Consider the following 17,201-nt stretch of genomic DNA (forward strand, 5'->3'; position numbering starts at 1 on the left):
ACTTGTGGTTACGTCGTTTAACGGACCAATCAGTCGCGAGCAAGCGCTCGCAAACGCACACATTTACTGCACCTTACTTACACGCAAGCATGAGCCACTCGCCCTCGTGAAATGCACCAACTATATCAGAATTCAGACAGATCACAGGATGGAATAACACTAAATAGAAATCTCATCTACCTACTTAATTGTAATTTTAGGTGGCTCTAAACATTATTATGATCAAAACAATAAAATTAAAAGTTGAATGGAAAAATTGTACCTAATTACACTTGGGTTTTCATACACCTACGTCGTTAATAAGGGACAGCAGATCAGTGAAGGAAAACATCGTTAGGAAAGTTGGAAACCTGCATTCCTGAGAGTCCTCCATATACCTAATGTTCTCAAAGCTATATTAAAGTCTGCCGAATCGCACTTGTCCAGCGTGGTGGTGGTGGCGGTGGTGGTGGTGGTGGTGGTGGTGGTGGACTATGGCCAAACCCTTCCCACACTGAGAGGATACCCGTGCTCGGTAGTGAGCTGGCGATCGTGATGACGGTGATGATGATTAAAAAATTATTTCTAAAAAGCCAAAAATATAAGTTCAATCCAAATGATGCGAAAATTAATAAGCCAAAAATTGAAAACTTATGATGGCACATTGTTTAAATTGCCGGTCTCCTCATTAAATAAACTACCATTGATTAATTCAATATTTCTATCTAAACTTACCTTCCCTATCAGCAATAGCATTGTTAACAATTCGAAATACATAGTCCCCAGCAACATCTTCCCAGTCCGGTTCTTCAGATTCTCCACTCTCGCACAGGCTAGGCATTGGTCGTCTACGTATTTTGCTACGACCAAATACCTAAAAATAGTAACACTCAACTAACTAAACTAAATAATAGAATAGAATATTCCTGTTTTGAAAATATCCTTTAAATGAACATAAAATATATATTCTTGACAACCTTTCCTGTTCCCCTTTGAGACCACAAAGGAGGATCTAGCTGTCCATGTGGTAGCAATCCAGTTTCCAAATTGCTCAGGAATGAAAGTAAATGCCCTCCTGAAAACAAGAGTAAAGAATGGTCTATAAAATTTATCCTTTTGGACTAATGGTATTCTAAACTGTTTTTACAGATCTTACTCATCAGCTACAGCTAGGTGTTGCGATCATCACAATTAGCTTTCAAACTTTTAGCTAGGCTGACTGAGCCTGGTACGGATTTGATCCGAGTCACGTCTGGATCTTGTCTGTTATTGTCTGATCGGATTTTTGTAAACCGTGCGTCCAAAAAAATCCTCACCTTTTGGGAAGTGTATAGGCGGTCGCTGGACTCCATCTTGACCCACTAATATGAGAGCATCGCTGGCTTGGGATCGATGTACGTGTACATATACCACTTCCCATACGCACACCTGGAGCGACATTGCCCAGTAAACGCTGCAAAAATATTTTGTTTATTGTAAATACTTTGTTTATTTCTAAAATCTTTATTTAATTCTTTCGTAGGTCAAAGTAGCTTAAGTCGCTTTTTTGGGTCACTAATTTACGCCGTACTTATTAGGTTTTTGTGACGATGATGACGCAAAATAATTTCAGACTTGTTACTTACCGATAATGTTGTTGTAATAATATTAGATACACGACTCAAAAACGCGACTCCTGTTTGCCTAAACTATACAGAGTGGACTAAGTGTTGGTCCGATTGAAAAAGTAAAGTGGTTGTGTGTAGGGCATCTACTTCGATTAATATTGTCAAATCGATCGACCACAACATCGTCTGTATAAAAAGTTTTGAACCCATCTAGTTACGCAGCGTGCTTTGCAGAGTCATGCTGCGACGGAACGAGTGCCTGCTGCGCAACGAGCTTTTATTTTATTTTGTGTTAGAAATGATTAATTGCTATTAAGCAAAGTTCTTTATCCTTTTATGTAGTAGTTAGTACTTAAGCTGGAGAGACATGATAAGGCCTGCTAGGGTCTACTGTATAGGTACCTATGCACCGATCCGACAACATTCCGACAATCCATGTTAATGTACCCCTGCTATTTACATTATCTGCACTGATGTTTGTTACTAATAAATTAAATGTACCTAACACACTTTGATGACAGTGAGTTAGGCCAGTGATGACATAACATGTCCGAGATTTATGGTCGCTAAGTATGGGTCTCATAAGAAAGCTCAGTCACTCAGCGGGCGATGGAGAGAGCTATGCCTGTAGTTTCTCTACGTGATCAAATGAAGAAATGAAGAGATCCGTAAGAGAACTAGGGTAATCGACATAGCTCAACGGGTTGGGAACCTGAAGTAGCAATGGGCAGGGCACATCGTTCGTAAAACCGATAGACGTTAGGGTCCCAAGGTGCTGGAATGGCAACCTCACACTGGAAGACGCAGTGTTGGAAGACCCCCCACTAGGTGGACTAACGACATCAAACGAGTCGCAGGGAGCCGCTGGATTCAGGCGGCGCAAGACCGTGGCGTGTGGAAGTTCCTACAAGAGACCTATGTCCAGCCAGTGGACATCTATCGGATGATGATGATGATCACTTTACAAACCCATATCACAAGAGACCTATGTCCAGCCAGTGGACATCTATCGGTTGATGATGATGATCACTTTACAAACCCATATCACAAGAGACCTATGTCCAGCCAGTGGACATCTATCGGTTGATGATGATGATCACTTTACAAACCCATATCACAAGAGACCTATGTCCAGCCAGTGGACATCTATCAGTTGATGATGATGATCACTTTACAAACCCATATCAGAGATCGAAACAGATAATGTGGAAAGTCAAATCCGATGAAAACATGGCTTACATAAATAGCTAATTGATTTACATGATACTTAGATACTAGGTAGTTAGCTCATGCAATTACAATAGCTAAGCAGGATAAAACAAAAAGAGGTAGAACGTACCAATCAATACAAAGCGGGCCAGCGCATCGTCTTCTGTACACGCTGCAAGGTTCTACACTGCACAGAACACACTCGTGAGGGCACGCCGAAGCATGCACTAGATGCCATCGAAGCCGACTACACATAGGTACACAAGCTTACACTAAAAGTGATTTTACTCCTACCCTGTCTTCTACTCGCTAAGCCTGATTATTCAAACGAATATAGCATACCTACGCTCTTTTCAATATTCACCCCGAAATAAGCATGAACTTGCAAGCAAGAGGTTGCAAATACAAGCTTAATACCTACTAAAAGTGATTCTACTGTCTACATCCAATTATTATTTATTGAATCTAATAATATTAGACGTGCTTTTCATACGATTAATATTCATTTCTAAGTAAGTGAGAATATTGTGCTAGCAATGGCTAGAGGTTTCAAGAATCCACAGTAAAAGAATTTGTTTCTAACAAAAAAAATAGGTAGGTTTGCTCAGAAATAAAATATTTAACTTTAATATATAATGCAGAAGCATCTACTTAATAAATATGGTGCTGCCACACTGCTGTTAAAAAATATTTACAAACATTAGTAAACATTTTCTAACCAACATTTGATCACAATGTTAGAAAACGTTTTCATGTTAGTCAACATTTCTCAACAAAATTGTTAGTTAACAAGTTGTAACAAATAAAAAAATTGTTATCATTTGTTTGTAAACATATTGTATCCAGGCGACAAAAAGTTGTGCGGAGAGTGCGGGGTCCGTTCTATTTTAATAAACATTTTTCATCAGTGTATCAGCACTCACAACATCTAACAATTCCTAACATTTGTTAACATTTTTGACCAGCAATGTGGCAGCACCATTAGGCACAAAGTAAATAATGATATCACAAGAACAAAAGTTAAACAAGAAAACACTTGATAAAGCAACAATCACAACAATATAAATAGGTAAGAATCTTGTACAAAAATCTACGATAGTACAAACGAATAGCTAGTAAATATTTAAAACATACCTCTTATCAATACCTTCACTTTCGGCATATCCGTTCATCAATTGATTAGGAGTCCATTTGATAACCAGCCCAGCAGCTGTTTGGTGGAGGCTGAGGTAACCAGGCATCGGTTCCTCTACGTCTTTCTAAAAATGAACAATTATATAGACAATAAATCTTTATATTTTTAAAACAATTTTACAGCATTACCTAGTTAGCGAAGCTTTGTATATTTTTGATTAAAATTTTGAAAGGACAACATAATATTCACTTTAAAATGTTTATGCTAATGTACTTAAATTAATTTAGAGGAAACCTGAAATATAAAAGAAATGAAGACTTACTGGTTGCACCCGAACATTATTTTTCCCATATAACAGCGTCGCTCTAGAGTTTTGATGTAAACTCTCAACGTAATCTTTGGCACTTGACACCGCTGCATTTCCCGTTCCTACAAATTAAAAATAAATTTTTATTTCCGAAGACATTATGTAAGCAAAATGTTTTCAAAAATCCTGTTAGAATGACCAATTCCTTCTAACTCCTGGATTTAATATAATGTTTGTTAATAAATAATCGAAAATCTCCGTAAGTTTACTAAAAATGTTCAGTTTTAAATATATTATAATGTCATGAAGTCACATAAACATGAAATAGTGACATAAATTAACAAAATGTAACATTAATGTTACAAAAGCTAATTGTATAGGAGATCTAACTAGGTTAGTTAGCAAATGCAAGTTGGAGAACAGAAGTTATTTTGTAATAGGTACCCAACTAGACTTGTTACTACTGTAACTTGAAACGAACCGAGAACAAAGTAAACAGAAGCTTCGAGAATTCAATTACTTACGTGAATTAGACACAGAACAAAAAGTTGTTCCTTTTGAATTGAATCACTCTTAAACTCAAATAAAACCAACTAACTACCTACATAATTTTAAATAAATAACTCAAACATTTAAATTTATTAAATTAATATAGCCTCCAATGAACAACTTATAAAAGCATAATTTACTGAGAAGATACAGGCAAGAAAGTCAGCAGTTTCTCTTTTCAAAAAGCAATATTTGCAATAAAACAATGAAACCAACTATTTAATCTTAGATGAATTATTTCTAAGGTTTTAATATTCTCATAGACCGCTGCACGCAAAGCCGTTTGCTTCTATGAATCTTTGTCAAACATCCAAAGTTCTCCTGACAAATGATAAAAAAGATACCAACTTAAAATTAGTAAAAGTAAGGTTAAAGTCAGAATTGAATGCACACAAGTATTTTTACCAGTAGTGGCAGTTGCACCGTCGTCAGATGAGGCATTGAGGCTTCTCCTAAAACTGAGGATCGGTCTTCGCACTGATGGTGGCGTTGTCGTACCGGCAGACATCCTGTGCCTCTGAACCTACAAAAACAGTTTATTGTTAATGACTCAAAGACCTTAAATCAACTTTAAAATTGACGATTAGGTAGGTATACCTATATATCTGATACTTAGCGTATTGTGGTAATTCCTTCAAGATACATATTGACAATCAATCATGGACGTACATGACTAAAATTCTGCATTCACGGCACATTTGGGAAACTTATTCTGCCTCAAATAAAAAAACTTAACTTACCAGTTCATCCGCTGGTGGATCTGTCCAGAAGCAAGCTGGTGCTTTTGCCTTAGAATATTCCAAGGCGCAAGGACCAACGAGCAACGAACTGAGTATGCTGCCGTAGTCTGGATCCGCAACTAGTGCGTCCCTCTCGTAGTACCTCGTTGCGTTACTGACTAGATGCTCGATGATCTTGGCCAGTTGACGCTCGAAGAGAGCTATCCTGATCCAGAGATATCTAAACCAAAAAGACAAGGGCTCTTACAGTAAAAAATTGACTTGAATATCTTTATTATAATATACCTAATATTAAATGATGTTCCATAGCTTTTGCCACAATCTAAATATATAAAAGGAAAAGGTGACTGACTGACTGACTGACTGATCTATCAACGCCAGTGGCGTGCAGCTCATAGAAGCATAAACGCACTGCTTACCCTCATTGTAAGAAATCAATGCTTACTTTTTCATTATAACCTGCCGTAAAACAAGTTCATACCTAAATGCATACCCTGGCTTGAAATCCAGTGCACGCCACTGATCAACGCACAGCTCAAACTACTGGACGGATCGTGCTGAAATTTGGCATGCAGATAGCTTTTATGACGTAGGCATCCGCTAAGAAAGGATTTTTGAAAATTCAACTCTTGAGGGGGTGAAATTGGGGTTTGAAATTTGTGAAGTCCACGCGGACGAAGTCGCGAGCATAAGCTAGTATTATGATAATAGCGACCAGCGACCGCTCGCGGCTTGGTTTGGGGCGATTAAATAAATCCTCTTTAATCTCTATTTCATGAGAACTTCGAAAAATCCGAATCCTAAAAACAAAAACTGTTTTTGGGACTTGGGAACCATTTTTACAAGATGGCGGCGCGAGCGGCAAAGATACGAGGTGGCAAAATGAAAATTCAGAAAGAACAAGTCGAAATCTATAAAATCACCAATTTTCAAAACTCCCTAAAAACTTTCCAGGTACTCAACCCCCTTTTTGAGCACCAAATGACTGTACTATAATACTGCTTTTCTGAATTTTTCATAGTAGGTATTATTGTATTGGTTTGTTGTAACTACTCATCGACATAGGATTAAATATCCAACGTAATCCTCATTATTGTTTACGATCAGTCATAAACCGTCAATAAAGAGGAACAGACAAGCAAAGTTATAACTTTTACGATGTCGAAAAAGTGACTTTACGATAGGAACATAAGATTGTAAGACGTACCTATCTAATAAGGATATTGCAGGTTTCTAGGGCATGAAACAATCCCATAAAGAAGAACCGTTAACAGACCTGTTTTAGTGACCCCAAGTTAAAGATCACTCTCGTTTTTGGGGTTCCGTAACTCAAAAGGAAAAACGGAACCCTTATAGGATCACTTCGTTGTCTGTCTGTCTATCTGTCTGTCAAGAAACCTACAGGGTACTTCCCGTTGACCTAGAATCATGAAATTTGGCAGGAAGGTAGGTCTTATAGCAGACATTAGGGGAAAAATCTGAAAACCGTGAATTTGTGAAAGCGGTTTTATAGATAAACTAGCTGATTCCTGCGACTTCGTCCGCGTGGATTTACGTTTTTTAAAATGCCGCGGGAACTCTTTGATTTTTCGGGATTGTTGTCGTTGCTTGGTAGGTACCTACAATATGAATTCACTATGAACACTTCCTGAATCTTGATAACTCAGGCGGGCAGTAACCCTGCAGCATCAGGATTAAGGAGTTGAATCCAGAATTTTATATGTGACCACGACGTAAACTTTTTTTGTTGATTTAAAAAAAAAAAATTTGCAAATCGGTCCAGAAACCTCGAAAAAATCAATGAAGAAAAAATAACCACCTCCTTTTTGACAGTCGGTTAAAAACCGATGACCTTGAAATATTTACGGAACAATCTTTAAAATATCCACTTTCTAACAATAAAAGAATGAATGAAATCGGACTACGCGTTAATGAATTACAACTCAGTATACATTTTAACTTTCGTCCCCTCTCCTACGGGAACCATGCTGAATTTCGGGATAAAAAGTATCCTATATTCTTCCTCATAGTATGACCTCAAATCGTACCAAGTTTCATTGGAATCCATTCAGTAGTTTCAGCGTCATGCGCGGCCGTGATACAGACAGACAGACAGACAGACAAAAATGAAAAAAATTACAGTTTTGGGTTCAGTATCGATTATAGAGTGCCCTCGAAAAAAAATTTTCAAAATATCTTCAATGTACAGAATTTGACCTGTTACAGTTTTATTATAAGTAGGTAATCAAAATATCTTCAATGTACAGAATTTGACCTGTTACAGTTTTATTATAAGTATTGATGATATTGATATTGATGATGATGATGATAAGTGGAATGATGAAATAATGAATAGATTAATCCTTGCGCCAGCTACCGGCCGCAGCCACTGAGCGAGTGATGGCATTAAAATTAATTTCCGCGACCTAACGCGAAGCCAACTTAATTTCGCTAACCAATTTTCCTCTACTGAAATGCCAGCGAAACGACTAGGTAAGTATCTATATGAACATTTTTGTTGATATAGTCCGCGACAGGTTGAGATGGCAATCGGGGTATGAGGCGGAGGGACGCCCCGCACACCCGCGCTCGCCCGACCGCGTCCATTCTCGACCCCCATCTCGACCTGTCGCGTACTATATTTGTATAGTAGGTACGCGACTTGAAATGGTAATTGGGGAGGGAACACCCGCACAGACCGCGCGCTAACCCGGTGCGGGCAAGCGCAGGTGTGCGGGGCGTCCCCCCGCTCATACCACAATTGCCATCTCGACCTGTCGCATAGGTACTTTGTATGGCGATGAAAATATAATTGGTACCTATAGAAATCGAGATGCCTATTGAAAATATCATAATAATATCATCGGCAATCCGTGCGTAAAGTCAGCTTAATAATAAAATCCTTCACATATAAAACACATTACAAGGATATCGCAATCCAATAAATCGCGACGTTGTTTCTGCAAGTGGTAAAATGGTGGAATAGAATTTGTTTTATACGATTTCCTCCCTACTAAGGCACCATCTCCATTCTCCACGGATATGAGAATTGCGGCGATAGTCTCGCCGTGTGACAAAATTCGATACAAACTCTTATGAGCCAATCTCCAGAGGGCGATACTAACGCGGCGATAGTTTGTATCGAATTTTGTCACACGGCGAGACTATCGCCGCAATTCCCTCGCTAGTGGAGATGGCGCTTTGAGAATTTTATGCTCAAATGTAAGTAGGTAGGTACAACGTGCACTTTAAAACTTTGCCTGTATTCTCGGAAAAGTTGAGGAAGTTTAAATGGGATTGTTCTTTAGAAACTGGAATAAAGAATCGTGTGGTCTGAAATATAATTTCCTTTTTTTCAGTTTATTCAAGATTTGTGACGCTGATTTTCATTCTTAAATTCGGAGAATCACTGCGAGTTTTCTTTAAACGTTGCGTTACGGTCTGTGGCTGATTTAAGATAGGTTTACTTAAGCACAATTTTGGCTACGAAAAATTATACTTACTCTTTATTTTATTACAAGAATATTACAAGATTATCGTTTATCGACTTTAAAAATTGTATCTACAAATTCAAAAATAATGTTTTATAAGCATAATATAATATACTATCTACGTGGTGTATAGATATAGTAAAGAAATTGATGATCCAAATAATTTGTTCGTGAAAGAACCATGGGACAAGTTGGCCGACATATCCATTATCCAAAAAAAACCACTTGCCCATCATGGAAAAGGTTACATCACAAACTTCAATTTTAATTCTAGGCAGAGAAAAGAGATATTAATCACCCCTGCAAGTACCACTAAAACGTGACGTTTTTATTGGTATTCGTTGTATTTATAGGTATGTAGTTCAGCTATAAACCGCTAATCTTGCTGTGTTTAAATCACTCCAGTACGTATGCTATTCTCAAAAATGTCTTCACTGACGTCATGAATCTTTTTAAGGTTCCGTACCTCAAAAGGAAAAACGGAACCCTTATAGGATCACTTTGTTGTCTGTCTGTCCGTCTGTCTGTCAAGAAACATACAGGGTACTTCCCGTTGACCTATAATCATGAAATTTGGCAGGTAGGTAGATCTTATAGCAGACATTAGGGGAAAAATCTGAAAACCGTGAATTTGTGGTTACATCACACAAAAAAAATTAAATTGTGGTCATAAACAATTTTCAAACTAAGATAACTATATCAAGTGGGGTATCATATGAAAAGGCTTTACATGTGCATTCTAAAACAGATTTTTATTTATTTCTATGCATCATAGTTTTTGATTTGTTGTGCAAAATGTAGAAAAAATACGACTGTAGTACGGAACCTTCGATGCGCGAGCCTGACTCGCACTTGGCCGGGTTTTTTGTTCGTACGCCCATGAAGTACCTGAGAAGAACAATGTTGCAACTTGCATTGCTCGGTCTTTCCACGCTCCGCACTGCAAAGGTTCTGCTTAGTTATCACTCGAAGGTTAATTACCCAAGCATTAAAAGCTGACCACAACATTTGTGGTCAGTGTTTAATGCTTTTAATCAGTTTTGCATGCTGTGCTGCATTTAATGCATCACAGCGGGTGACCCCACCCTGATAATTGTCATCTCGACAAAAAATATAGTACAAAAATATAGTAGGCAGTTGAGATTTTAAAAAAATTATAAAATATAGGGCATCTTAAAATTAAATTTGTATTTCCATGCTTCACTTACTTGGATTGCGGTGGTGACTGTGACAACAAGGAGCCAGATCCTCGCTTGCACAGCGGCGGCCGCGGGACGGACGGGCGCCTCTCCACGCCAGACGCCGACCGTGTGGCTGGCGTGCCCTCTGCTGCCAGCACTCTGGCTGACACCAGCGCTGCTTCTGGACAGTGCTGCGGGAGAAACTTACCATTATTTCTAATCTTATTACGAATGCCCAATAAAAGGAGTCTGTGTAATGTTTCAGGGTTCATGTATATTGAGTTATTCCACCATAACTTCTAAATGCTTGAACAGATTTGGCTGCATGACATCCTGAGTGACACTGGCAATTGATTTATTGAAAAATTCAACATGGCACAGGGTTGTCGTATTATCACTCATCTTGATAATAAAAGATCTAAATAAACACAGGATTGGTTCATCAGAAGAAAAAGTCGAAATGTGACATGGGAAACACAAACGAGGCTGTATTGTCTCGCTCATTCATATATGGTCATAGGGTGGCTAGTTACCACCCTACCGGCAAAGCCGTACTGCCAAGCGATTTAGCGTTCCGGTACGATGCCGTGTAGAAACCAAAGGAGCATGGGTTTAATAAAAACTGTCATACTCCTCCCAGGTTAACCTGTTTCCATCTTAGACTGGATCATTACTTACCACCAGGAGAGATTGCAGTCAAGGGCTAACTTGTATCTGAATAATAATAAAAACGCGCTGCCCAGCAAAAGAGTTCATTCATTCGTTTCACTCTTTGGTATTTAAGCCCCCAAGATGCTAGATCTTCGCTTGCATGGCTGTTGGCTGTCTCTCCGAGCCCAACGTTGACCGTATGACTGGCGTGCCCTCCGCTGCCAGCATTCTGGCTGATTACAACGCTGCGTCTGGTTAGTACTGGGCGCGCTACTCACCATTATTTCTTGTTCTCTTCTCTTGGTTATTTTAATTGCTTATAACGCACTAGTTTACGTCAGTTTAAGCCAGAAGCCGTGTTTTTGTTACGGCTATTAAATTCCTAAAACCTTTTATCTAAACTTCACCTAGCTACATGTAAAAAGCAAGAATAGAAAAACATTCTTGGAACTTTTATCATTCAAAGTACATATTCGTATTTAGAACTTAGGAGTTAGGGCACAGAATACTTTAATGTTTAGGGTATCATACAAGTTAGGAATAATAATTTGAATCCTCGAAAGTTAGACGCTAGTGCTACCCACGTCCCGCATACCTAGGTACGAACTGAAATTCAATAAATATTTATGAGCGACCATAGAGAGTCCAATCTACACGGCTCCACACGTTGGCCCCAACGCTGGGCTCATCACTGTTCGCCCAACGTGTGGATCGGGAAATTAGAATTTGTCCCAACAGTGGCCCGCCCCATGCCTATTTGGAAGTTAGCTGTTCTGTGTCGGTTAACGGTTTTTTTCATAGGAATCTGCACCAAACCAACGTTCGCTCGTTGCCGCCAACGTCAGTCTTGTTGCAATACACATCGAGTACGTACATACGTTACGGGTAAAGGTTGGAAGTTGGAATAAACTTAGGTTTACCCGGGTTTACTTAGTATTACCCAACGTTTTTGGGTAATGTCCAAATAATAATGAAAATAAGTTTTAAATCGGGGTTTACCCACTTATTTAATATTTTATAATATGGCCCCTAACTAACTAAGGGTATCGCATCACTATACAAACCACTGTAGTGTGTCTGTATGTGTGGGTATGTTTGTTACTCTTTTACGCAAAAACGACTAGACAGATTTGGCTGAAATTCGGAAGAGAGATAGATTGTACCTTGAATTAACACATTAAAATCTTTTTCTCCCGGAAAAGTCCATAGTCCTCACGAATTTTTTAAAAACATATTATATACGCGGACGAAGTATCATCATCTAGTTACAATAACTAACAGTTTGTAACAGTAATTTTATTAGCAGAAAATGGTCATTAAAGTAAATAATTATTCTGAAATCAATTTCACAGGAAAGTTATAACAACGTAAAATCCCATTAAGTATGCAATCAAGGAGAGTGGGCGATCTAAATCACAAATGGATCGCAATAAAACGCTTCCAACCTCAACTCACGAAATCTTTTAGTACGGATTTGATGAGTTTCTTGTGACACTGGTGGAAAAGCTTTTTTACACTCTCTAATTTCTTAAGTTCCATAGATCTAATTTCAGTGGCGAGCCCGCACGTCTAATAAGTATCATAGAGACGATGTTAAAAAAGACAACTCCTCCTTTTTTGAAAGTCTGTTAAAAAGTAGTCTATGTTACTCTCTGGTTAATCCTCTACTTGCCTGTGAAAGTCCCGTCAAAATAGGTTCAGCCGTTCCGAGGATTAGAAGATTATTAATAATCTTTAAGTAGTAAATTATGATAATAAATGGAAGGATCTGAGAGCTCGCCGTATTGTCCCAGGAAACCCCTAGCTAGGTGCTTAGGTAGTGATTAATGGAACTCCCTAAGCTATGTGAAGTACGACCGCTAAGAGCTACGCCTACTTGGCCGAAAAGTTATTGCTTGCAATAACTTTTCGAAAAACTTTCGCGCGTAGCATTTTAATATCCTTCATTACAATATGCCTACTTAATATTGAATTTCTACGCGTTCAATATTTACGTAGGTACAATATTCACTTATTACAGAAGAAAGATAATAATATCACAGCCTTGAAATATACAGTCCAATTACGAATGTACTTGTACAGAGCAACGGTGGGGTGGGTTGCGGAGCGCGGGCGGCGCGGCCCGCTGCACGCAGATTCCCGTAGTCTGCGTGATTGATGGACGAGGGTTTACGTGAGCGTGGTTTTAAATATTTTAAGTGTCGTTTAGTAAGTTCTATCATAAAATGGTGCATTAATGTTCTGTCTACGGATGCTATACGAATTCTAAACAGAACAAGGGTCTAAAATTTCACCGATTTCCCCGCGATTTTAATCCCAATTTTGTGACAATCCTTGCATATTTGCGTAGGAACACGTATATACCTACACGAGCGGCGGCATTGCTCGACTTCAAAGGCGTCGAACAACTGGTAGTATTTCGTTAAACTGTGATAATATTATGTCGCTACAGGAATTACCTAAAACATTAATTTATCCTGAGAATCTTCTCACCTATCCCTACACATAAAAAACAATAGGCACCTATCTACTATTGCTACCATAAGGCTCTTTACACACTGCATCCGATCCGAATGCGACAGTCAAAGTCAAAGCCATCCATACTAATATTATAAATGCGAAAGTGTGTCTGTCTGTCTGTCTGCTAGCTTTTCACGGCCCAACAGTTTAACCGATTTTGATGTTTGGTACAGAGTTATCTGACATCCCGGGGAAGGACATAGGCAACTTTTTATCCTGGAAAACTAAAAAGTGTCCACGGGATTTTAAAAAAAACCTAAATCCACACGGACGAAGTCGCGGGCATCAGCTAGTTTATTCATAATAGGTAGCTTTATACACTTTTTGTTTGTCAATAGCCGCAGTACCACATGAGTAGATACGGTAGTAGGTACTACTTATTCATGTATGGGTTTGCGCACTAGATTGAAATTTAGGTTATTTTGAACCAGAACCATTAAGGTACCATCTGCATTTCTGCATTTTGTCATACGGCGAGACTATCGCCGCGATTCTCTCGTCCGTGGAAATGGTGCCTTACAGATACTTATGAGCTGTAACGACTAGATTATTAGATCACACCACCCTCTTAAGGCACGTGTAAAACTAGTTTGTTGTGATGGGCTTCTTCTCAAAGCGGGTCTCTTAATTAACAGGTTGCGTTTGGAACCCTCGTAGCTTTAGTTTTAAGTTTACATAATTAATTATCTTACAAATTCCACAGTTGACAATCAAAAAGTGCACTATGATAATAATATATAGGTACTTACGCGAAAAGTTGAGATAGCAACCGGGGAATGAGGCGAGGGGACGCCCCGCACACCCGCACGTCGCACGGCTGTGCGGGGTGTCCCCACCCCGATTGCCATCTCGACCTGTCGCGTACTATAGGCACCCACTTTGAATAAAATATGCTTTGAATTTGAACTATATCTAACTAGATATAGTACCTACGTATTGGTACAATAAAACAGAAAATTATTTTCTCTCGATAAGGGCTGTTATTCAGTTGGGACAAAAGCGGTTATTGAAATAGTTGCCGGCGACTTATTAGTGGCCCCCAAATTCCCCATTGACGGGGGAGAAATGAGAAGGTCGATTGTATTTTATTGTAACCTACCGAGTACCAACAGCCTGAGGCACTATGCTTGTTATTTTGTAGGTACTTGTCACGTACATGTACAATACCGTACATATTTGCTTTCTCCCTAAATTCCATGTTACATAATATACCTACCTATAAAACATACTTAGCTTGAATTAATATTATAAGAAACTTTACTTTGATAACATAATTTGGTTTCAGTGAACTATTCACCTACACAGAATTTATCTTCAAAACTGTCTACTTTGTTTTTAAGGTGCCGTATCTCTAGAGAAAAATAACTCTTATAGGATTACTTCTTTATCTAAGTATCTGTCTGTCTGTCTGTCTGTCTGTCTGTCGTGTCTGTCAAGACTCAAGGCATCAAAACCTATAATTAGGGAACTTGCCGTTGACCTAGAATCACGAAACTTGGGAGGTAGCAATATCTTATAGCACATGTAAACGAAAAAATCCGAAAACCGTAAATTTGTGAATCACAAAAAAAGGCTAAGTCGCGGGCATAAGCTAGTGCATCGAATATACCTAATGCTAACTTCCTTAATGGTATGATTACACCTAACGAGTACAGTGGCGAGTCAGTGTCCTCGGCTGAATACTCGGTTGGTATAAACACTTTAACGAGTGCAATTTCGCCACAATTTCTCAGCCACAGCACTGTCTCGGCCGAGTGACATTCTACTGTCTCGCTTCACTACTCGGTACGTGTAATCGTACCAAAAGTGGCAGTAATCGGCCCATCATTTTGAATGGCACGCCTTACTAGCGTTATTTATTACTCGTACGATGGTGCGGAACCCTTCGTCTGACTCGCACTTGACCGGTTTTTATTAATTTAATTTAATACGCTCTCGTCTTGCAAGGTGTCGCCTTTCAAAGGCGTTTTTGTCTTTTATAGCGGCACTTACAACTGAAGTAAAACACAAATTAATTTTGATTGTAGGGTCACGTCTTGCTCCTTTTATTTGGTATACTTTATCCTTTTAGTACTAATAGCGGCTCGCCTCCATCGGTGCCCGCTTGGTTCCTATCCATCAGGCAACAACCCTCCACCTCCCCACCAACCCACCAACCTCTCGGTTATATGGGCCAAATCGCGGGAGGGCGCCCGTTCGGCACTTGCTCTTGCCGTTGCCATCAGAATTCAGATAACAGGTGCCTTAATATTGATTTGGCTATGACCTAAGACTGAAACAAGTACTTAGTACTTACATATAATATAAAGAAAAAAACCGGTCAAGTGCGAGTCAGACTCGCGCAACGAGGGCGAGGATTCCATACTCGTGTATTTTTTCGACATTTTACACGATTAATCAAAAACTGTTATACATAAAAATAAATAAAAATCTGTTTTAGAATGTGCAGGTGATATGCTACCCCTTTCATATGATACCCCATCTGGTATATGTTTATCTTTCTTTGAAAATTGAAAATACAAATTATTTGTTCATAAACACATTTTTTTTGTGATGTAACCACAAATTCACGGTTTTTTACCTAACTGACAAACTTCATCATTAACGTCAACGAGAAGTACCCTGTAGGTTTTCTTGACAGACACGACAGACGGACAGACAGACAACGAAGTGATCCTATAAGCTTTCCTTGTTTCCTTTTGAAGGAAAGGTAATTATTACATTACTTTATGTAGTTCTATGGAACAAATTAGGATGACATTTGTCTCATTTTGTTCGATAAAGTCAAGTGCTATGGAATCCCATTAGATTTACCCTTTCCGTAGTGTACAACTAAATAACAAAGCTACTAAATAGTAAATACGAAATAGACTTGCTGATTACATGGTATCATGGCTTACATGGGTAAATCATGATAAAATCAGTACCCTTATTATAAATGCGAAAGTGTGTTTGTTTGTTGGTTTGTTGGTTTATTGGTAAAAAAAAAGACGTGGAGAGTAACATAAGGCTACTTTTTATTCCGAAAATTCCGAAGAGTTCCCACGGTAAGTTACAACTCACGTTTATTCCTATCACTCGTAAGTACTCATTCGTATAACTTGTAAGTCATGATGAAATCTAATATCACTACGTTAATTAATTACATGACGCAGCAGGATAGCTACGTGATAACGCGACAATATTTGGAATAGCTCAAAGGGGATCATGCTCGGTGGAATAAAACAATGGACCCGGCCCTTACAAGAAATCTTTACTTATATCAGTCATATCATAACATTATCAATCTCCTCTCGGAATCCAATCTTCTCTAAGAAAATAAAATAATTAAATTAATTAAGTAACATTTTTCTGCCTAACATTATTAATTATTAGGTTATTATTTATATTGTTATTTATAATACGCGTGCTTTGTAAACTCTGGTTATGCTGTGAAACCATTTAGGATTACTTACAATAAGAACGAAAAGTTGTATTGTGGAATTAGGTTATAATTACCTAATTATTGTAATCTGTTTTGGATGCCAATAAATAAATTAAAATTAAATTAAAAAATTAGAAGAGTTCAGGTCAATATAGTCAACCACACTGCCTAAGTGCGGATTAACGGACTTCACATACTTACCTTTGCGAATATTAGGGCGAACGCTCAGTATTTTCCTTTACCGTTAAAGCATAACCTACTTGCTTTAGTTATATTTAGGTAGTTAAAATACACATAAATTAAGAAAAGCTACAAGTGCGTACCCGGGATTGAACTCCGGATCCACGAATAGGAGGCCGACTACTTAACCACTAGGCTATCACCGCTTAATAAAATCTATTTTAGAAT

General features: G+C 38.5%; 1 protein-coding gene across 4 annotated transcripts in view; it reads right to left on the reverse strand.

The window, feature by feature from the left end:
- LOC117985652 (small G protein signaling modulator 2-like) overlaps positions 1-17,201 on the reverse strand; it is a 45,968-nt gene that overhangs the window by 15,989 nt on the left and 12,778 nt on the right. For 2 of the 4 annotated variants that reach the window (XM_069500515.1, XM_034972426.2), the window contains exons 4-12: positions 10,226-10,389; positions 5,527-5,746; positions 5,192-5,309; positions 4,253-4,359; positions 3,930-4,054; positions 2,926-3,042; positions 1,296-1,432; positions 957-1,054; positions 715-853 (exon numbers count right to left, since the gene is read on the reverse strand). In XM_069500515.1, the coding sequence (XP_069356616.1) occupies positions 715-853; positions 957-1,054; positions 1,296-1,432; positions 2,926-3,042; positions 3,930-4,054; positions 4,253-4,359; positions 5,192-5,309; positions 5,527-5,746; positions 10,226-10,389 (1,225 nt within the window). The remainder of the gene's footprint in view (positions 1-714; positions 854-956; positions 1,055-1,295; positions 1,433-2,925; positions 3,043-3,929; positions 4,055-4,252; positions 4,360-5,191; positions 5,310-5,526; positions 5,747-10,225; positions 10,390-17,201) is intronic. The other 2 variants (XM_069500516.1, XM_069500517.1) reach the window with 2 other exon arrangements.

Source organism: Maniola hyperantus, chromosome 9 (genome assembly GCF_902806685.2).
Source record: "Maniola hyperantus chromosome 9, iAphHyp1.2, whole genome shotgun sequence".
Lineage (NCBI taxonomy): Eukaryota > Metazoa > Arthropoda > Insecta > Lepidoptera > Nymphalidae > Maniola > Maniola hyperantus.